The sequence below is a fragment of the Fusarium oxysporum genome, chromosome 2 (assembly GCF_000149955.1).
Source record: "Fusarium oxysporum f. sp. lycopersici 4287 chromosome 2, whole genome shotgun sequence".
Lineage (NCBI taxonomy): Eukaryota > Fungi > Ascomycota > Sordariomycetes > Hypocreales > Nectriaceae > Fusarium > Fusarium oxysporum.
Window position 1 is genome coordinate 3198754 of NC_030987.1, and position 21984 is coordinate 3220737.

General features: G+C 49.7%; 7 protein-coding genes across 10 annotated transcripts; 2 read left to right on the forward strand and 5 right to left on the reverse strand.

Annotated features, from left to right (window-relative positions):
- Positions 1-2403: 2403 nt before the first annotated feature.
- FOXG_08354 (mitochondrial import inner membrane translocase subunit TIM21) lies at positions 2404-3800 on the reverse strand. The gene is made up of 4 exons (XM_018387246.1): positions 3277-3800; positions 3033-3217; positions 2929-2983; positions 2404-2880 (listed from the first exon to the last, which is right to left on the reverse strand). Exons 1-4 carry the CDS (start codon positions 3550-3552, stop codon positions 2695-2697), a joined length of 702 nt encoding a protein of 233 aa, XP_018245082.1. The 5' UTR covers positions 3553-3800; the 3' UTR covers positions 2404-2694.
- Positions 3769-5992, forward strand: FOXG_08355 (uncharacterized protein). 2 transcript variants are annotated; one of them, XM_018387247.1, is made up of 5 exons: positions 3769-4054; positions 4123-4258; positions 4325-4508; positions 4562-5268; positions 5321-5992. In XM_018387247.1, exons 1-5 carry the CDS (start codon positions 3983-3985, stop codon positions 5656-5658), a joined length of 1437 nt encoding a protein of 478 aa, XP_018245083.1. In that variant the 5' UTR covers positions 3769-3982; the 3' UTR covers positions 5659-5992. The 2 variants fall into 2 exon arrangements, with proteins under 2 accessions (XP_018245083.1, XP_018245084.1); XM_018387248.1 differs by having other exon boundaries at positions 4123-4508.
- A 37-nt stretch (positions 5993-6029) lies between these two features.
- Positions 6030-10230, reverse strand: FOXG_08356 (oxidoreductase). 3 transcript variants are annotated; one of them, XM_018387251.1, is made up of 4 exons: positions 8024-10230; positions 7400-7955; positions 7080-7341; positions 6030-6980 (listed from the first exon to the last, which is right to left on the reverse strand). In XM_018387251.1, the coding sequence occupies exons 2-4, from the start codon at positions 7410-7412 to the stop codon at positions 6167-6169; spliced, it is 1089 nt and encodes a 362-aa protein (XP_018245087.1). In that variant the 5' UTR covers positions 7413-7955; positions 8024-10230; the 3' UTR covers positions 6030-6166. The 3 variants fall into 3 exon arrangements, with proteins under 3 accessions (XP_018245087.1, XP_018245086.1, XP_018245085.1); XM_018387250.1 differs by having other exon boundaries at positions 7400-8216; positions 8267-10225; XM_018387249.1 differs by having other exon boundaries at positions 7400-10230.
- FOXG_08357 (dihydropteroate synthase) lies at positions 7697-10230 on the forward strand. Its single transcript, XM_018387252.1, has 3 exons — positions 7697-8754; positions 8807-9015; positions 9066-10230. The coding sequence occupies exons 1-3, from the start codon at positions 8320-8322 to the stop codon at positions 10027-10029; spliced, it is 1608 nt and encodes a 535-aa protein (XP_018245088.1). The 5' UTR covers positions 7697-8319; the 3' UTR covers positions 10030-10230.
- A 3571-nt stretch (positions 10231-13801) lies between these two features.
- FOXG_08358 (uncharacterized protein) lies at positions 13802-18362 on the reverse strand (the record flags this gene model as incomplete). The annotated part of the gene is made up of 4 exons (XM_018387253.1): positions 13802-15278; positions 15566-15760; positions 17442-17509; positions 18342-18362. The coding sequence occupies 4 exons, from the start codon at positions 18360-18362 to the stop codon at positions 13802-13804; spliced, it is 1761 nt and encodes a 586-aa protein (XP_018245089.1).
- Positions 18363-20025: 1663 nt separating this feature from the next.
- On the reverse strand, positions 20026-20142 carry FOXG_19804 (uncharacterized protein; the record flags this gene model as incomplete). The annotated part of the gene is made up of 1 exon (XM_018400079.1): positions 20026-20142. The coding sequence occupies one exon, from the start codon at positions 20140-20142 to the stop codon at positions 20026-20028; it is 117 nt and encodes a 38-aa protein (XP_018245090.1).
- Positions 20143-20841: 699 nt separating this feature from the next.
- On the reverse strand, positions 20842-21225 carry FOXG_19805 (uncharacterized protein; the record flags this gene model as incomplete). Its single annotated transcript, XM_018400080.1, has 1 exon — positions 20842-21225. The coding sequence occupies one exon, from the start codon at positions 21223-21225 to the stop codon at positions 20842-20844; it is 384 nt and encodes a 127-aa protein (XP_018245091.1).
- Positions 21226-21984: the final 759 nt, after the last annotated feature.

Genomic DNA, 21984 nt, shown 5'->3' on the forward strand with positions numbered 1-21984 from the left:
CGGGGCAATACGGATATGCCGAGCAAAGCCCTCGGAAGAAATCGTATGGAGACCAAGCCTTTAGAGAGAACTAGTGAGCTCCACATGATAACGAAACAGCTTCTTTTCATGGCGCCTAGAAAACAGTCAGTCAAAGTTCCATGGGGGGGCGTGGAGATTAGATTGAGCGCCAAAGCCGCTGGACCGAGGATAGCAACTACCGGCATTGCTTTTGCGGTTTGCTCTTGTTTTACTTTGACGCACTTGCACGGACGCTCCTGAAGCAACCCTGGATGTAGGCCGAGGTACTATATGACGGCATTCCAAAGGTGAGGCGAGAAAGGTACCAGGCTCGCAGATCCCGATCTCGGTGACTGATATAATTTTGCTTCCCCGGATTTCGACACACGCCCTGCCGATGTTCCCCAGAAAGTGTTGATCTATGCGTGACGGTGTGGATGTAAAGCATAGGGACCCTTGATAGCCATGACGATAGCTTCACCAGAGAACCACTCACACTGAAAAAAGAACTTTTCTCCAAGAGGAAGTTCCGAAAACTGAGGTCGTTTCCGACCGGCTAAGAAATCTGCTCCAGCCAAGAACCCAGTTCTCATGACTGTACCTGGAATTCATGTGTCATTCTTACATACTTGGTAATCAAGGAAATCTGGAGATCAGGAATAAACTTTTCAGACTTGAATTGTCTACGTCAAGAAGTTCTGATGCGGCTCCTTTCAATCTTTGGATGGCTTGTCACATGCATTGGTGGTCAGTCACATGTTCCGTGATGCTCAAGATGATGAGAGCTGGGCTAGGTATTGTGAAACTGCTCTAGCGTAATAGATAGGTGTAGTTGTTTATGACAATGATTGAGACAATCTCAGCAGGCTTTTTGGTGTGCTTGTAGCCGCTGCCGCAATTCATATGGATGAGTACTGGCGGAATCCTCATCAAAACAGTTTCTGAAAACTCAGGAGAACAGTAGATACACAGCGTTGAGAATGATTGAGGATGACCTGTGCGGTTACTTGGTCACCATTCACTCTTTAGTAAAGGAAGATTCCTTCTGATTCATCTCAATTGTCAACAGACCGTGTTGTATAAATCCATGACAATGTTGAGAAGAGTTAGATCTCAGTCATCACTCTGCAACTTGCCTCAACATGAACATCCAATGACCGGAAGTCGAAAGACGTCAAGAGGATACGTAGAGCATATGGAGTATATTTGAATCGTGAAAGAAGTTGCGTACTACGATGCTGATTCTGAAGTACGAGTCTTCCCCCCTGAGACTCTTATCAACTCATGTGTCAAGTGAGACTGAGCACTATGAACTCACCGGGAACCGTCTAGTTTGCAGGGTCAGGGTCGCAGCTTGTGTCGAACTGTGATCAATGAAAGTGAGCCTATAATAAAATAGAGGGATTGCGGCTGAAGTGTTGTGCTTCAGCTCAATCCTTTTGAGTGTCTCGCTGTCTTGTCATGGCGGAATTGAGCCTTCATGTCAACGGCATGATCCCTTTGGCTATAGACTACATAGGGTTTGTCTCATAGCCAGGAGAGATTATTATTGATCATACCACTGACTGACTGGCTGGGCTTGCAGCATTTGTGTGATTCATAGTCGAGTCTACAGAGGTATCCTGGGTTCTTTGCCTAGGGTTATGTTGTCAGCTCTCCCCAAAGACTGCATCGCAGATCGAGCATGTTAGTTTACGATCTAGGAAACAGTTCTAAGCAGTTTGGTATCTCTGTTCTGAGTTGGAATACGCGTTCTGGGCGAATATATATATGAATGGTATCCTTTAACCCCTTGGACCTAAAGGATGAGGTTGCGGGAAGCCCATACGTTCTTGTGGTCTTACTATAGTGTACGATTTATGAGCAGATGAACAGTAAGCCATCTAGCGGGCAAGGTGTCCATATCCAGAGAATCTCCCAAATTGCGAAGATTGCAGCCAGATCGGTCACCAGATATCAATCGTATTGGTTGGAGCCAAGGCAACTGAGACTGAGACAGCAATATATATTACACTTCGGAGGTCTTTTGCCCGTTAATATATGACACAGAGCGCAGTTTGTATGAAGATGTAATGATATCCTTTCAAAAAAAAAAAAAAAAAAAAAAAAAAAAAACCCAGTAGTGTGAAGAGGTTGGTGCTTAATATCCAGGACTGGACATGTAATTTCAACGGGGAGGCTCTTATAATCCTCAGGAACAGTTTGAAAGTTATAAGAATCTCCAGCTGGAGTTACGATTTGCCCCAAAACGATACAAATGGCAGTTTGAAGTATCGATTGTAGGTCCAGTGTAGGCTGTAAGGCTGAAAGTGAGGTCGGATGTCTTTGGGCCTTGAAGATGGCATGGCGGAATTAGTTCGTGGAAGTAAATGGCAGGATTACACGAGTTCAGAACACGGCATAATTAACTTATCCTTCTTTCCATTGTTTGTCATTGTTGAATGTCTACAAAGAGCTGTAATCATAAAACTCGGATAAAGATACACAGGTTTGCCCGTCAACTGCTCTGCGATGAACGTAGATAACAGCACACAAAGCTTGGAACCGACTATAAATACAAAAGCCGCCTAGTCAAGCCGGCTTCCAGCATATGATACAAGAACTCAGAGTTCCTTTGCACACCAACCCAGTCCGGAATGGCTGCATGGCAAGATTTCAGACTTCGTAAGTCGTTGAACATTCAGGATATAACAATTACCACTTCACTCCAAAGAAGCTGAGTTTCTTGCCACCCTTGGAGGATGCTGCATCCTCTTGCTCAAGGTAGATTCTGTCATGACCTTTGATGTCGACAAAGAGATATTTGTACTCAAAGTCACTATGGCCGCGGTATCTGACCATATGAAGCCGTGCAATACCGTTGTTCTTGGGCCCATCAACCTAAAGCTGTTAGTTTCTCTGGTCCATGAACAACCGTATTTGACGTACATAGAAATGCATCATTATATGCTGATCTCCGCGAGCATCTGTCGTTTCCGTAGATCTAGCCCGGTCAGCAATTTGACTTGTTTACAAATGACGGTCAAGCTCACGCAACAGGACGTGCCCTCCTCCACTTGTTGAATGTCTCGTCTCCATGTGCAGTAATCTTCTTGGAGTCGCCCATGAGTTCAATTATACGAGGGTCACGTTTGATCTTGTCGACTGCGCGGTTGAAGTTGGAGATCTTGCTATCGGGGGAGAAGACGTCCGTCCAGAGGAAATACCCTACACCGCCCTAAAGGAAGTACAATGTTCGTCAATGCCACTTGTATGTGCTGTTGCAAAGCCACTTACAGTGAGCACGAGACCGACGAGGATCATGCCAAAGTTGAAGCTCTGCTGCGTCGCTCTCGCTGCCTTCTCTCCCACCGAAAGCTCTGTCCAAGGTACATATCCATTATCGTTGAACGGCGTCACTGCTCTTCGCTTCGATTTAGAGCTTTGAGGCGATGCTCCTAAGCCTTGTTGTGTCGCATAGTATCTCGAGACATGGAAAGGTCGAAGCGTTGATGGGATGCCCCGGAAGGCTATTGATCCGGTCGCGATGAGATTTGTCGTCGTCGGTTTCATCCTGGCGATTCTACAATAGCCATTGTACAAAGACAATTGCCTTGATTGATTGCGAGTCAGTTAAACTGTGTGATCGAGCTGTTAACAAGCTCAATCAGAAGCTCATCAAGTTGCAGCGTTATTGCGGCTCCACCGCCGGGCAGAATTCGAGGTGGGGTTGCCAATTATGACCAAAAGAAGGCTAGCGTCCGTCGATATGCCACCTTATCGACAACTGCCCTTGACTACACTTCTCCTTAATTCTCGACTCTGTCTTGTCCTGTCTTGTCTTAGCAATACAAAATACCCCCCCCAATCCAATTCTGTCCTCTCTTTGACACGTCGCAAATACGCTAGGATATAACTCCTTTTCGCGGTGCCGAGACCTCTTCTGTTGCTGCCTTTCTGTGTCACCTCTATACTCCCGCCTTATTACGGCCTAATAGTTAAGATGAGCGCCCTTGCGTCAAAGCAGCAGTCGCTCAAGATCTTTGAGAAGTTAAAGACTAAGCCCGCGAACAAGGTATATACCCATTAGTTATTTCTGCGCATTCAGTAGAGACGTTAGCTGACCATTGCGCCTACCATCAGATCTGCTTCGACTGCGGCCAAAAGAACCCGACATGGACATCCGTCCCCTTTGGCATCTACCTCTGCCTTGACTGCTCCTCCAACCACCGAAACCTTGGTGTCCATATCTCATTTGTGCGATCAACGAACCTCGACCGTACGTAGACTCCAGCATATTCACTTCCCTTACAAAATCGACTTCAGAGCTAACGAGTTGGAACAGAGTGGCAATGGGACCAGCTCCGAGTTATGAAGGTCGGCGGTAACGAGTCTGCCACCAAGTTCTTCCAGCAGAATGGCGGTACAGCGGCGCTCAATAGTAAGGACCCTAAGACGAAATACCAGTCCAACGCCGCCACCAAGTATAAGGATGAGCTCAAGCGCCGCGCTGCGCGAGACGCCCAGGAGTATGTTTCTAAGTCGCAAATAGTACCCCTGTTTTCAGCTGACATGTGTCTAGATATCCCAACGAGGTTGTTATTACTGATGCTACCGACGACGGAGCCGCCACACCTGCTGGCGAGCCCGATGACGACTTTTTCTCCTCCTGGGACAAGCCTGCTATTAAGCGACCTACCCCTCCTGTCTCTCGCACCGGAACCCCCCCTGTCGTCGGCCGCACTCCCTCTCCCTTCTTGAACTCGGGTAATGGTAAGGATATCGCACGTACAGCTTCGCCTCTGTCCCGATCTTCCACTGGCGACAACAAGCCTGCCAGCCGAATCACTACTTCCGCCGCTCTACGCAAGACGACCACTTCCACCGGTCCCCGAAAAGCCAACGTTCTCGGTGCCAAGAAGACCACCAAGCTGGGCGCAAAGAAGGTCACTAGCGACGTGATTGACTTTGACGAGGCGGAGCGCAAAGCTAAGGAAGAGGCTGACCGAATTGCGAAGCTCGGTTACGATCCTGATGCTGAGGAGGATCCCGCGACCAAGAATGCCTCTGGATCTGGTGCCGCCATCATCTCTCCCACTCCCGTCAGCCCCAGCCGCGGCACAAGTTCATCGCATACTCGCCAGAAGTCTGATGCTGAAGTCGAGCGACTGGGCATGGGCATGGGCCGACTGGGATTCGGACAGATTGGTGGTCCCAAGGCTGCTGCTGCTCCTAAGAAGAACGCCGGAGGCTTTGGTTCCGTTGGACCTGTGAAGGCCGCTGCTGTTGGTAAGTTTTAGAAAGAACACAAAGACATAAAACGATACTAATTCGATGGTAGATGACTCAGAGAGATATGCTCGCGACAAGTTCGGCACCCAAAAGGGTATCTCATCCGACGAGTTCTTCGGAAAGGGTGCCTATGACCCCAACTCTCAGGCTGAGGCCAAGACCCGACTCCAAGGCTTCGAGGGCGCAACCGCCATTTCTTCAAATGCCTACTTCGGCCGACCAGAGGACGAGCCCGAGGAGGAATACGGCGATCTCGAGTCTGCCGCCAAGGACTTTGTGCGCAAGTTTGGTATCACAGCTGGTGACGATCTTGAGAATCTCACACAAATGGCCGGTGAGGTGTCCTCACGACTCCAGGGCGCCATTCGATCATACCTCGGGAACTAGACGAACTTTGCCCCTATTGGTTCGAGGTTTAGGTGTGCGTGACTGTTTCTCATGCTGAGAAGCGTCCTGTTGGTGAAAAGGCAGCAGATGAGAAGAACAACCAAAAGAGGCATGCGCCTGTTCGATTATCACTATCGAGCGAGAATTAGCGCACGGAGAAGATGCTCTTTGGCATGAATCTGGGGTCGGGATGCTTTTTGGAGCTGGCGTACATGTGAAGTCAAAGTTGACTGCTTGGTTACTCGAAGTATGAAATAGATTTGATGTTTTCCAAGTTTATTAAATAAAAAACGTATCATTTTGGCTCATTGTGGATATTCGTGCACCGAAGAGAGTAGAGTGAGCTTCACGAAGATAGATAGATATCTGTTCGAGGAGACGTTATGAGGAATGCTAATCCAATTCAATTGATGCTGCTAATGGTAAATCCAAGCAAACTATGCTCGTAGTCTACAAATATACTAAAAAATCAAGGATAAATGACAAGACATGGTATCTTATAGGTTTTTTACAGCTTGGCAATCATCTTGTTGCCCCTTTGCAACCAAGCAACAGCGTCGTCTACGAACTCATCCACGACAGCCTTGGCAGGCTTCTGCTCGTTGACAACAGCAGCGCACTTGCCCATGAGGTAAGGTCGGTACTTGTCCAACAGATCCTCATCGTCGTCGCTATCGTTATCACTAGCAGCCTCAGCGAGCTTGTCGAGGTCAGCCTCGTAGGGGATAACACCCTTGGAGACGAGCTCCTTGATCTCGGCCTGACGGTTGACCTCCCAGTCGTTGATGTAGTCGTTGTTACGGACACGCATGGGACGGCCGGTCCAGATGATGGTGCGGATGTTGTCGTCATGGCCAGATGTGCGGACAGCCTCCTTGTGAGCCTTGGGGGCACCAGCCTCGTCAGTGAGGATGAATCGGGTTCCGACCCAGACAGCGCCAGCGCCCATCATGAGCGCAGCAGCGAGGAGCTGACCGTTGTGGATACCACCAGCAGCGATGACCTGAACGGGGCCGCCGGTGAGAGGAGACTTGTGCTTCTTGCAAATATCGACAACAGCGGGGATGAGGACGGTTGTGGGGATATCGCCAGTGTGGCCACCACCCTCACCACCCTGAGCGCAAATGATATCGACGCCGAGGTCGAGGCACTTCTGGACGTGCTTGACGTGACCGATCATGTTCATGTAAACAATGCCATTGGCGTGGAGCTTGTCAACGACAGCCTTGGGGGGAACACCGACGGCAGAGACGAAGAGCTTAGCGCCCTCCTCGATGATAATGTCGACGAGCTCGTTGAGCTTACCCTTGGTGTAATCGTAGCTGTGGAATCATATGTCAGCGCTTTGTTCGTCACTAGTGAGATCTGCATGTGATCGCAAAATCTCAAGGCCGAGGGCCCCGAACTTGGGGTGAACTTACTTGGTCTTGCGAGCGCTGCCGCCGACCTGGGGAAGGAGCAGATCAACACCGAAGGGAGCGTTCTTGTCATTGAGGAAGCTCTTGAGCTCAGCGATTTGCTCGCGCAGCATGTCAGGAGTGTATCCGACACCACCAATGACACCGAGACCACCAGCGTTGGAGACAGCGGCAGCGAGCTTAGGGCCGGCGGCAACGTTCATGCCCGCGAGGAGGACGGGGTGTTGGATCTTGAAAAGATCGGTGATGGGAGTTCGGAGCTTCTCTGTGAGGGAGCATGTTAGCGATCGTTGAGGAATCTGGAGATTGTGCTGATGACGTACGTGGTGAGGCCATGTTGTCTGCTTGTCTGTTTGTCTTGTCTAGATGATGCTATCGTGTCGCGTCTGAAGAGAACTGTCTTCTTGCTTCTGGTGGTGGAATCAGGAGCAAGATTGATTGATAAAGAAGCAGAGAATCGAGAGTTGGAGAAGAAATCCGGGGTATAAAAAGAATCAGCAGATAGAGAGGGGGTTTCGCAGGGAAAGAGGTTAGAAGCACGGTTCGCGATGGCAGGAACTAGGAAGGAGGGACCACATGCCGAGGTCTGGAGTCTCGTCTCAGCCTGGGCAGGAAGAGTGTGGAGTAGGAGTAGTTCCCGCATTGGGGATAGTATCACTTTGAATCCGGGGAAGATGCCTCGGGACGAAAGAGGAGAAGCTGTTAACAAGAAAATGGCCTGACTGTTAACAACGGAACTCGGTAAAGCCGAAGCACCTGCTAAAATGATTGTGCTGTTCTCTTCGCTCTCCTGGCTTTTCTCAACCTACCCAAAATGGTAAACTTAGTAATCTATCGAGGTTGGCCCCCATGTTCAACGTCTCTGACATGTGCTCGGTGCTAACGGCAGAACCAGTCAGCAAAGACCAAGACTCAAAAGACCCCGTGACATGAATCATGACGACCACCTCACATGGGAAATCAATGCATCTCATTCCCGTACAGTCAGCTCGGAAATGCATGAGCTCAACCGCGCAGCCCTATGCCGCTCTCGTCAGCTTATTTTCTCCGCCAAAAGTATCGCAAAATCCGCTACAGCCTCGTACTCAGCCTTTTAGACTTCAACAGCTGCTAGCACCGTTGAAGTCACTATTCCCACCCCTAGTGTCTTGTTAACGCAAATTTTCTCGGCCTCAATCCTCCGAACTCACTCAACAACATGTTCTGAATCGTCGGTCATGTAGCTGAAGCAGCACCACTCACCATGAGACAACTGCTTCTCTCATCGCGACCGCTTATTCAGAGCCTCAGAAGCACCGGCCACGATGCTTGTCCCGGCTCTGTTCTGGCTTTCGCCACTGCCTCGCGATGTTCGTTGACGTCAACAAGGCCTCACCAGCGATCTTATGTCCATCATGCGGGCCTTCGTCCTCTTGTGAGATGCAACATGCCTGGACTTAAGCGCAATGCCTGTGGATGTGCTTGCGCAAGTGGAGGTGGCTGTGGGAGCAGCGGACCGCAAAAGAAGACGGCATATATCGCTCTTGGAAGCAATATGGGAGACAGAGTTGCTGAGATTGAGCGGGCATGCAACGAGATGGACCGCCGAGGAATCAAAGTCAAGAGGACCAGTAGCCTCTGGGAAACAGAGCCCATGTATGTAACCGACCAGGATCGTTTCGTCAATGGCGCTTGTGAGGTATGTATATCAAAAACGTCCGTTCGCGTTCCCGCGCTGACCAATCCACTAGGTCGAGACAGAACTTGACCCTATAGCTCTTCTAGATCAACTGCAAGCCATTGAGAATGACATGGGACGAAAGAAGGTCATCGACAAGGGCCCGCGTAACATTGATTTGGACATTCTTCTGTACGGCGACGAAAAGGTTGACCACGAGCGGCTCAAGGTTCCCCATATTGGCATATTAGAGCGGGAGTTTGTTCTCAGACCCCTGGCCGAGTACGTTGCACAGAAAAACACAATCGAGGTATTCTAACGGCAAGTTGCAGACTCATTCCGGCAAAATCATTGGATCCGGCGAAGCCGTGGAAGCTCATTCAGGATAATCTAAATGAGCTGCCCCTTGGCGAGCCATTGTCTTCCATGACACCGCTTTCTTCGACGGCGGGTTCTTTGACGCCTCTTGCTGCAAAGCGCAAGACCCATGTCATGGGCATTCTCAACTTGACGCCGGATTCGTTTTCAGATGGTGGCTTTCACGATCGAGATAACCTCGCTCAGACGATTGTGAATATGGTCAACAACGGAACTTCGATTATCGATGTTGGCGGCCAGTCAACTGCCCCTGGTCGACCAGAAGTATCAGCCGAGGAAGAGGCATCTCGAGTTGTGCCTGCTGTTCAGCTGATTCGATCGCTTCCTGAAGCTCGTGATGTGGCTATCAGCATTGACACGTATCGCGCATCCGTTGCTGAGGAAGCTGTTGCCAGTGGAGCAGATATCATCAACGATGTTTCGGCTGGTCTGCTGGACCCAGACATGCTTTCCACCGTCGCCCGTCTGGAGAAAACGATATGTCTGATGCATATGCGCGGCACACCGCAGACCATGACAAAGTTGACCTCGTATCCAGACGGACTCATTCCCACAATAGCATCTGAGCTTCTCGAGCGCGTAGCAGCGGCCGAGGCAGCGGGTATCCGGCGGTGGCGCATGATTCTGGACCCGGGCATCGGCTTCGCCAAGACGGGAGAGCAGAACCTCGAGATTCTTCGACGGCTGGAGGAGCTGCGATACTGGCCGGGGCTTCAAGGCCTGCCGTGGCTTGTTGGCTCGAGCCGGAAGACTTTTGTCGGGAGGATCACGGGAGTCACGGAGCCGAAGCAACGGACGTGGGGCACGGCGGCGACGGTGGCAGCGGCGGTTCAGGGCGGTGCGGATATAGTGAGGGTACACGACACACAAGAGATGGGCATGGTGGCCAAGATGGCTGATGCTATCTGGAGGGTATGAGTACGGAAAGTGCAGTTGGTTGTCTACGGTGTGTGTTGTTGAATATGCATGGATACAGACGGAAGAGACAAAATGGAAATGCATATGCAGAACGGGGCATCTGGATTTAATTAGTAGCCAATGTCTTTGATATCAACATTGTTTTACTTTCTATTTTTCCAAACCCAAAATCACATCACATCACATCATTTTCGTTAACTGACTCGTGAATAAAGAGCCGTATTCATTTTTCTCACGCTAGACTGTCATATATCAGAATCTCGCGTCCTTGGGAGTCACACCACCCTAGACCGCGCTCTGGTCTAACCCCGGCCCATTTCAAATCCCTTGTAGCCTCTCTTAGCCTCTATTTTCAAACCGGCGTCCGAGGAAGGCCTCATGAGTGGGGACAAAGTAGCCAAGGGAGGCAGGGATGCGTCACCGGTGAAAAAGGCCTGCATGAGCCTCAAATCCAGGGTTGGCCGACTTTCTCTTAGCGTTGATTAGTAGAGATGCAGAGTAAAAAAAAAAAAAAAAAAGCAAAGAAAACGGAAAAAATACCTGCGGTTATCTCACCAACCCCCCCCCCCCCCCCCCCCCCCCCCCCTTTTTTTTTTGTCTCTTTTCTTTGGTAAATTGAGCATTAGCGTATCGAATGTGCCAAGCCTGCGTCATCGCCGGAGATGGAAAAGAAGTTCATTTACTGAAGATTGTGTGTTGGTACATACAGTGAGTACAGTCTACAGAGTAGTACGGTACATCATAATAAAGGTCTCGGCTGAAAAGAGGGGCAGAGTTACAATTCCTAGGATAATAGCGAGATCAGAAGCCGAAAAGGCGAGAGGACAATATAAAGTAGAAGAGAATCTTAAATCTTGGCCCAAACTCGCGACTTCGTCTTGTTCTTCGGCCTTTGGCGTTCTCTGATTCTCTGTCTGCACGGATGTGATAGGATGTGGGCGAGAATCTGCATGTGTTAGATTGTAGTCCAGATGTAACTCACATTCAGCTGCTGTGTAACCCCGGGGAGATGGAGGCTGCAGAAACCTTCCGCCTCGGTCGACAATAGGAGGGTGTCGAGGTGTCAACAAAAGAGGCCCCGACCGGGTACTCGGTGATATGGAGGTGAGGGGTAAAATGCATGAAAAGCAAAGTACAAGTACCTTTTTCATATACTTTTTCTAGGCACTATATCCGTAGTCTGTAGAATATCTTGGTGTCTTGCTTTGATGCTGTCTATACGCTGCACTGCAGAGAGACAACTCACGACTTATAGATAAGCTATCTATGTATCAAACTAAAGGCTATTCATCCATCCTCATGTTAATGACTCTCCTAGTGACACGCATGGTAGCATCGAGGCTTGGTCGATCTCTTTTACTGTATCCGTACTCTCTACCTACCTCAGTAGTCTGTCTACCTGGGGTCAATCACCCCAAAGCTTGCACCAATGCGAGAAATACATACTTGCAGCAGGGTCTTTCTTTTCTGAGGTAGGGGTTATCCTTATAAGGTTCACTAACCTGATCGCTTCCATCGATATCTCCGGGGCCCTTGCCCACTGTTGTACCTTACTGTTGTGCTGCACGTGTACTGTACCCTTACAAGGCCCTGTCCCCGTCCTGTTTGATTTTCTACCAACGAGTCCGAGCCAACAATCTACCAACACTGGGCCAAAACATCTCTCTCCTCTCTCCCAACCCGATAATCACCACACAGATCGTCTCATCCGTATATGCAGCATTTAATTCAATTGTTTATCGTAATCTGTAATTAAATCTCCGAGCCGCTTTAGTCTCCACTCTGCTATCCAGAACTTCACGGTACTTTGCTTTCCTAGCGTCGATCCACTCCCAAACTCTCTCTTCAGGAGCGGTACCTACAGTACAAGCAGTAAAACGTAGAGAGTATGTACTTTTATGTACGTACCTGAATGAGAAGAGATGATCATTCCGCGTGACAAGCCTCATTCCATCATCTCGCATCCTGTCTCCGCCCTAAAATGACAAGAAGAGAAATAATTCATCAAGTATGGATGGTACTCCCGCTCTGTGTGGGCTCGGCCTGTCGCGACCCCAAAAAACTCCATAGCTTCATTTCAACTTTTTTTTTTTTTTTTTTTTTTTTTTTTTTTTTTTTTTTTTGTTATCTCCTCTCAATCCCCGTAGAATAGAACTAAATTGAAAAACGTCAAGGCGTCTTCCTCTACGATTTTGAATTAGCGGTCCGGCCCATTCCCGCCGGTAAAAAAACGTGTTTTGTTGATTTTAGCGTGCCGACGGTAACCTTAATCGAACTAACCTTGCAGCCGCAACCGCGCAACCTCAATCTCAAACAATAATAGCCCGTTTTTGTCGATATACATACATTGGATGCTTGTGCATACTACGCAGTCCACTGGTGTGATATAGCAAGGATGGCAAATAGCCTAGCACCCTTGCATCTAAAACAGTCGCAAAATGCATGCGCCTCTGGACCATCGTAGATACAGCCTCCATCTGCAACCTTGAATCTCGACTCCAGAGCCATGTCTGAGGACCGACAAGACTGTACTGTAGTGTGAAATCTTGGCTTGTTCCCTTTGTTGAGGCCTTGTTAATTTCCTCAAAGGGACATTCTTGTGAGCCAATCATTACACACCAGTCTCATTCATCTTTATCAATGAAAGTTGTCATTATATGGCCAGACGGAAATCAAGAGAGTGGCATCCAACCACATCTAGCTAACCCATCCATCCATTCATCCATCCATCCGTTCATTCATGCCATACAGTACCATGGGGCCCTGCATTCCGTCAGATTTCATTAGGCACAGCGCTCCACCGTGACCGTCGCGGATGCACCAGAGGGAAACCGGGTTTTCATTGAGTAGATACCCTGCTAGGACCTAATCATGTATGTGACATGACTGTGCCTCGATCCTGTTAGCCTCGTATTCTCGATTTAGCCCTCTGCCATTGCTGTGTCTTTGTGTCTCAACGCCATCCTCCCGCCTGATGCTTCAGCCCCCACCATCCATCGATTGCCTTCTCCTGCAAGCTAGACTACTCGTCAACTTCCCAGATAGATTTTGAAAGCCATTAGCCATATCGACAAACATGAAGCCAAGTATCCACAGTCAACAGGGTGCTGTATCCTGCAACAAGAAGAGGATAGGATGGGATAGGAAAGAAGTGAAATGACAAGAATTACATTCAGTTAAAAAGTTCAAAAAAAAAAAAAAAAAGTGACGAAACCATGTGCCATAAGAAGTGAAAAAAATGCACCCTGGGTATCCTCCTTTCTTCCATTCGCCCCCAAAAACAGAAAGAGAGAGAGAAAAAACAAGACCAGCTGATGTCACGTTCTCTTGTCTGTCCTGTTGCCTCATTTTGTTGCTGCTGTTGCTATTGCCGCTATTGATGTTCTGCTCCTCGTACAATCTCTCTCACCATGCTGCTTTTGCTCGCCCATGAAATGTCAGGTAAAACCTGACATATAGTTTCTCCAGCTTCTTGTCGTACACGTCGTTATGATTTGCAGCCTTTCTGCCCGTCTTTGCATATCCAAGGCCACTCTCCTCGCAGAGTGCCAAAATGTTATCAAACGAAGGAGATTCTAGGGTTTGAACCCCAAACTTGTGCAATACCATGCTCGTATTCTTGCTCCAGACTATGCCGATGTTTGTTTCGTGATTTTACCTTTATTTTCCTTCCACTTTTAGGACACAGGCTGGACTCCGTAACGCCTTAGTATGGTCTGTGAACGCCGCCAACTTCGGCACTGCAATGCTCGTAACATCTCGTAGCAGCCGATCATGATGTCATGGTCATGTTGATGCCGGACGACGGGATGGGGTAGTACCCGCTCGAGGTTGACTTGCCCTCGAAGGGTCCTGGCGGACGATCATTAATCTGAGCTGGTGGGTGGAAGATGCTGGGTAGAGCGGCGCCGTCGTAGTCATGCTTGATCTTGCCACTCATGTCCATCCCGGTGGCCATGTGCGGCACAACGTTATGATCGCGCTCCCCACGGGGGTTGAATAGCTCGATCCGGTCGCTCTGCGCCTCGTACATTGGGGCTGGGTAGTACTGGTACTCTCGGGTCGTAACGATGGCCTTGGAATCCTCCTGAGGAATCATCGACTCGTGCGGTATATCGTGATGACGGACACCATAGAGGCTGCTGCGGGCGTCGAAACCACCTGTCGCGTAGCTTGGACCGCCCATCATGGGGTTATTGAAGTCGGCCATGCCGCTGACGGTGTAGCCTCCCATGTTGCCCGACGATCCTCCAGGTCCGCTGCTTTGGCTTCCGCGTCTGTCGTTTTGATAGTGGCCCGGCGAGCGGCCTCGGACAATCATCTTGGCCGACTTACGTGTGGCTATCTTGACGTATTGATCACCACTGCTCTGATTAGCTACCTCGCCCCAGAGCTCGACAACCAGTTGGTAGTATTGCTGAGCAGCTCTGCGCTTCCCGTTATTCTGGGTAGCTTGCTTGAATTGAATGCGCTCAAACGTGTGCTCTGTGGGTAACTGTTGGCTGCCGGGCTGATTGCTGAAATTGTCGGGGTACACAGGGCGATTGGGTACGACCGACTCTGAGAACATGCCCATATGGTGGTGGTGGCTTGCCTGTGGGGGCTTGTTGCTGAGCCGAACTTTTTCAGGCTTCATTATGGGCCCCTTGTCTCTCTTTGGCGTATGCTGTACCAGGTCGATGTTGTGCTGCTCATTGTCGGAGACAACTGCGGAGATGGACATGGCGAATCCAAAGATCGGAACGGGTTGTGATGAGCCACTAGCAGTGTACTGGATAGTGACGTTGGGGATGTGAGGGCTCAATGAAAAGGAGCAGACGCAAGAGAAGTAGTTCCTGCGATAACACGTCCACTCATTCTCCGATAAAAAGAAGCCCTTGTCAATGATACCTGAAATGTCCACCTTGACAGGTGTTCCTGCGCCATCGTTGTATTGAAGGCTTCCTAGCATATGAACTGGTTGCAGGGGAGGAATGTTGTTCTGAGTCGACCTACCGCCGTACCCGCTGGAGCCCATACTTGGAGCCGAGAAGCCCGCGTTGGGGCTTGTTGTTGGTGACAGCGGATGTCTTCCTCTTGGCTGTGTGGCAAAGGAGGGCGATCGAACAGAATGCTCGGATGGCCTCCTAAACCCTGGCGTGGCAGGACCGTACTGTTCTCGAGTACTGATCGGGGGACCAGGGTGCGGGAGGCCTGGGGTGCGATGTGAAGAGGGATAGGGATGTGCCATCCCCGTCGTAGATGAGTTGCTGCCGGCAGCAGTCAGTTCCTACTCTGTCTGCAATGCTCGATAGAGCTTGTCTTCGGCGTATATCATAATCGGTCCAACCCAGCTCATGTCTTTGTCTTTGCTTGTACACAGGAGACGAGATGGCCAGAGAAGAAGGAGAGCTAAAGGAAAAAAGACAAGAGAAGTATGAGATCTAATGGGTATGGTGTGCGGTTGCGACGGGATCCTCAACCTGGGTGGTGAGGAAGAGAGGAGTATGTGAGGGCTAAGAGACTTAAGAATGAAAGAAGAAAGCAAAGGACGTACTTGGAACCCAGTCGAGAGCGGACGTCTATACCCGGATAGAGATGATGGTGACCAGCCGCTTGAGACTGGAAAAAGGCACTTCCGTCCTGGGGGTACTGCGCGGTAGAGCTGAGGACCGGCGGATGGAATAGGTTTAAGAGCGACGAAGGTTGAGAGGGCTCTATCGTCAAAGAAGTACTGGCCTCTTGCGGGTATCTGGCGGCTCATCAGCAAAGCGACCTCAGGCTGACTAGAGAGCAGCAAGAAGCAGAAGAAGTGAGTAGCGATAACGTCAGGTAGACAGGTAGGTTACGGGACGGCAGTGGCAGTTGGCAGTGGCAGCGACAACGGCAAAAAGACGCGGCCACAGAGATGCTGTATTGCCATGTCCTGGAAATACAGTGTTCCCAGTGTCACAGCTTGAGGTGCACGCCAGGTAATACTGTCGGCGGTTGGTGTGCCACAAAACCCGCCGAGCTGTTTCGAGAGGCTACAAAGACGGCCAATGCAGCAGCTCGCGGCACTGTCACTGGCACTGACAATATACACCGGCACTGACACTGGCGCTGGGCGCTGACACGGGGCAGCGTGTAGTCAATGTGGAATAGGTAGATGCAGACTGCAGTGTAGGCAAGGTAGGCAGTGGGCGTGCGAAAGGGGAGGAGTAGACAGCAAGTAGCAGTAAGCGGAAACTTGAATAAAGTAGTAATGTAGCCAGTGAATGGGTGGGATAGGGTTGGAAGGATACTAGGACTAGTTTCCGGACAAGGTAGTGAAAACCACACCCCGGGCGTCAATGTCAAAACCAAAAGAGCTATCCATTGCTTTGTGACAAGCCACCGAGAGAGATCCGAATTAACGGGATGCCAGCGAGCGAGCAAGCAAGTACCGTGAGAGCCTGTGAGACGCATGCACTCACTGGCCAGCTTGGGAATCTTCAACAAGCGAATAAATGCGGCAGGGGATCGCTCCGCCGGCAACAACAGGGGATATAATATTGAAGAGCCCAGAGAGGGGAGGCTGGGTTGGGGATCTTGCGTAATAATTAAAGAATGGGGAATGGAATGCTTGACAGAAAATGGCTGACAGGGCTGCGCTCGCTGCCAGTTACTTCAGCTGTGATGGAGCCCTGCCTGACATCGTTCTAGTTAGAGCATAGGTGGGTAAATGAGATCGAGGCAAAGCAGCAATTGAATGGTTCGGTAACGTGCGAGGGGATTGCGTGAGGGAACTTCCCTCAGTTTGATGGTCCACAAATCTAGTGGGGTTTCCTCGAGCATAAGAGAGACAATGGTCATGGTCAGGCTGATGAATGAACTAAGACATAGCAAAAGTGAAGAAAGGCGACAGGGGTGGTTCTGTAGCGATAGGCAAGGGGAGTTGAAGATAGTGAGTTGCTAAGTTAAGGGCTATCAGCTCTTCCCAGAGCCTGACTTAAAGCCGCCACCAAGGTTGAGGCCCGCCAGAACAGCAGCTGAAGAAGTGTACAGAAATGACGACCGATATGCAGGGAAGATAAAAACTATTGTTTTCAGAGAAATAAACAATGGTAACTTTCAGAGAACTGTAACTCTACCTTTGCCACCACTGACATGGGTATCCTTAGTTTGGTTGGGCTACGGCGTCTTGGGCAAAGAATGGCCCCAGCTCCTAGCTCACAACTCGTGAACAAAGCCGAACCACTCACCATCGCGAAGTCCATGGGGGACTGTCAAGTGCAACATGACTGGTTCGACAGAAGCTACACAGAGTAGGTGCATATATACGTAGGGAGAAAAAACAAGCCACTGCCAAAAGGGGAGGAAGTCATATTAAAGCAGTCGTGTCGTAACGTAGTCCAGCACCAAAAAACAATGCACGCTGGAAACGGCAAAGGAAAAATGCAAACAAGACTGACCTCATCTCTCCAGTAGCCGTCGCCATATCCATACTATAGCCCATGGTGGGCGTCGAAGATTCGTAGTCCTGTTTGAGAGGCTTCATGTTAGCCTTTGGTCCCGATTGCAAGGCCAATCCGTGACCATATCCAGGAGATCCAATGAGACCTGTGGATATCCCCGTCTCGACCATATTACAAGTCTGGCAGCGATGCGATGGCGAGTTGCAAACTTATTTGCTCGATCAAGCTGAGTCTCATGTTAGTCAATGATAATAGTGATGATCAAAAGGAATTTCATGAAATATCTAAGGTCATGCAAGCCTTTTGCTCCCTTTTTCATGTTTGCTATAAGCGCTGGCTTGTTATCGTTCATACGCCATACAATCACGTTTGGTGGAACTCGGAAGACCAGACGGTGACCTTCCTATGGACAAGATCTTCGGCTTGCTTGTCTTGGTGCACGAAACACAAACAACGCGGCAAAACATGACAAGCTGGTTCGAATGACACCGTTAACATCTTGCAGTGGACAAACACTCGTTTAAGTTCCCCTATGGCCTGTTTTGATTAAGAAGCTCCTCAAGAGATGCTTGCCTCTCACAGGATAGCCAGCAGACATGAAAGCCTCGCGGTGTGAGGCGTTTGGAAGACGCTGTGACATTTGGCCCGAAGATTTGAACAGCATAAAGCTAGGACAGCGGATGCAGATGTTGTTTCTCATATGCTTGAAAGGGGGGGACCCAGATAACGAAACGATGAAAGTTTGCACATACCATTTGACTTGCGGAGCCACAGATGAAGCACTCGGTCTTTCGTATGTAACCTGCCATTCCAACAGTGCTAGCTGGCCGAGCCCTAAAAGGTACAAGCGCAGAAGAGACTTCTGGATACGCCTGGGCCAGTACTAAATGATCTTACCTTGGGAATTTGAGAACTCATGCGCACTTTTAGGCAGACAACACAGCCTCCGTCATTCAGTGAATAACACTTCAAGCGGGATAGTCGGACGGATCATGCACTCGACTAAAGTCTTCATAGTTAGCTTGGGTTGAATAACAATTTATCAGAAATGGCTATCTCTGCCCATTGTGAATTGTATACCGCATACGTCGAAACAAAGGGAGCCACTTGCCTGATTTAAGTACAGCTGTTGCTAATCACCAGGGCATCGGCACCCGCGTTCTTGTTGTTTCTCGAGCCTAATTCTGCACTTGTATCAGCTTCAAATTGCGTTCCACATCAAGATTGAGGCCAATCCAGTCGTTAAGATGTGAGATGGGGTATTGAATAAGCAAACAGTGCCCTTGGCTCGGAGACATAGAGGTCAGTTACAAGGGTCAGCAGCTTCTGTCAAAGAATGAGCCGTTGTACCCTATTTCCTTCCTGATAACTCCTCGATATATGCTGTATAGGGTTATGTATTCATAGACTCGGAGGCGATATCCGGCAACATCATGGAACAGTCCAGTCTAGCTCAGAGGCGGGACTTCATCAACAAGCATCGACAAACGAGCCGAGAAGAAGTTAGTCCCGACTTCAAGAGCCGATAAGTTGAGCGAGTTTTAAGTAATTGATAGCTTAGGGCTCCTCAGTCGTATTTAGAATGAGGGTGGTAATGATATCGGGGGTTGATCATGAGCATCGGAGTCGAAAACAATAGTCGTGTCTCACCCTTGCCTTACTCAGTAGACTGAGTAAACACTGTCGTGTTTTGTTTTTCTTTCGACAAATAAATTGTTCGATATATGTTGCTCTCTTCGGTCTCGGGTCGGGTGATGGTATCGCTGGACAAATGGTGTCACAAAGAACAAGTGCAGTGTTAAAAAGGTGAACTGCTAGAGATAACAGCTGTAGACAAGACACAACCGCACGAGTGCAGGATCTGGCTGTCTATATACCCACGCTTAGATTTCAAGTGATGGTGGCTGACTTTGGATCGTACAGGAATGAACTGAGAACTAAGAATCGAGAGGCTCTAGGGGGTGATTATGAGAACATGTAGCACAGGACTGAGTGAGAAGCAGACAATGAAGGAGCTAGGTCCTAAGAAGGAAGCCTGCCGAAAGTCTCGAAGAAACAACAGTAGACTCGGGGTCACCGGCTGGGGGCAGGGACTTTGAATGGGGGAAGACTTGAGGTTGCGCAGAGCCTGAGACAACGGGAAGGGCATGCAAGTTATGAAGAGCTCAGAAGCCCCAATACTAATGAAATGATAGACTTCTGAACATCTCATAGATAGCCAAAATTGTTTCGGCCATGCCATGGTGGTGTAATGGATGGCCCAACTGCAAAAGACTGGCAGCAGTGGAGATCCGCGATGTTAACGGAGCCCACGGTAACAATTAGAAGCAGGAAGCCGCGTGCAAGTGCAGGGCTATGCTGCAAATCCTCCACGATTCTCGCCATCTGGACCAAGCAAAGGTCTTGAGAGCCCTGCCTAGATTCATTCCCGATTGAGCTCACGGGCCGCAAGACGGCAGCGAATATTGACCGCCGAGAACAAGATGTATCCACCGAGTCTAGTCACGATCGGTAGTGTCCAATTCATTGCATGCTTGTAGTTGGTTCGTCGCTCCTTGAAGAGCGGACGCAGATATCAGCCTCAGGACATAACAAAGCGGCAGTTGTAGTCTTGGTACTTCAAGTGAGGGACGGCCTTGGACGCTGCCCTGAGCCTGAAGACCATTATAATCCACTCCTGGCGCCAGTACGAGTGCATGAGTATGCAAGTACCCGGCCGTCAATGCTTCTACGATACGCCACAAGCACGACTATGATTGGGAGAGGTCCTGCTTTGACGAGAAAGACGCCATAGACGGAACACCGCAGGGCAGCCCAGGTTTGTACGGTGGAGGGACAAAAGCCAGCCACTGAGATCGAAGTGCCTGATTCGTGGGCAGACTTGTCTATGATACGAAGTCGAGATGCGTCGAAACCCCCACCTAGAACAGACATGGGGAAAAGCAGCGGCGAGAACCGTCTGCTTGATAACAATACAATTGACGCAATGATCGACAATTAGGTCCATCTTTGTTCGGAAATTTTACACACATCCAAGTGCGGCCAGGGATACAGGCACAGTCGCCAAGCGATCAAGGCACCAACCAACCATGATTGGCATGCCACCCTCAACATTCAAGCTTTCGCTTCTTGTCAGTCCCATCCACGCACTTTGACGGCTGGGTGGCTTTCAACCCTGGCGCCATGACATCTGATGCCTGACATACTTTTGTAGAGTAGGGCGAAGAAAGATCGACTGGCCTCTGTCAGATGCCCAGGCTATGTTTCAGGCTTTGAAGGCCCCAGTCGTCCTTACACAACGACACGTGAGGCCGAAGAAAGGTTTCATCTCCACGCACAGCGGATGCGGCATAACACTGCTGGGACAGCAGGAGACCGAAATCTATGGGGACGATGGCTAACGACTTAGTGGTTGGGGGCTTAATGCTATGACCAGGCCAGGGCAATGCCGAAGGCTCATGTGGACCAGGTCGAAATAAAGGGCCATCGAATTCACGATCAGAAGTTCCGAAGGGGGCGTTGATGATTGCGTAGATTGTCGGTGGGCCAATAAGACACCTCCGTACCCGAAGTGATGAGGAGGGGCGGCGCAGGTCCATATCATGGTCCAAAGGCTGATTAGCTTGCCCAGAAAAAGACGCGGGAGAGATCGTTGACTAGCAGAATGACAGGCTGTAAGCTTTCGTGCTCTCCATAAAGCATCATCGTAGCAAATCTGATTTCGGTGTCGGTTCCCGTCTAGCAGGGCTTGGTTTGGTTGGTACAATGCTGATGCCGACATCAGTAGCAGCGTCGTCGCGTTCGATGTTCACATTGGACGTCTAAGAGCATACAGAGCATACTTGGTGCTTTCAATTTGGAGGGATCGTTGAAAAAGACAACATGTCGCTGCTTTGTCTTCTAAAGCATGGTTGGTCATGAGAAGGAGACCGACGGTACGAGTAAACGAAAGCATGGCGAATGAGAATGAAGGTCGAATTTGAGTCGGACCGGGCCGTCCATCAAGAGTATCTTTCAGACCAACGGTTGTGGCCCGCGGTGTTATTGTTGTAGTCAAAGGGGTGGTGGAACTAAAGCCGTTGAAAGAACAGCTACAAGCACCAAGCGCGCGCATTTGCAATAGCTGAGACCAGAAAGTTTGAACCGTTCGGCGCGATTCCAGTTAGATCTCTGTGGAATGTGACATATGGCTATTTCCAGACTCTGAAGTCGATCAACCTTCCTTTTGCTGCCGCAGAATGCTGATTGAGGCTGGTGATGGCACAATCACGCTGCAGCGAGAAAGTGATACAAAATCATTAAGCAGGAGTGTACTGTGAGTGATGCAGCGCGCGGCAACGACATCAGCGGCAGTGATGGCAGTAAATCGACACCATAGGCAAAGAGGCAGGTCAGTGGTGCACCCCAAGCTACAGGAGGGTGTTGCACCAACAGACAAGGAGGTTGAGGCTGGAACTGCCAATAACAGCATCGGCCTCTACGTATGTGAGTTTGAACAGCAGACATAAAACTCTGTTCATGTGCATCTTTGGATCCAAGG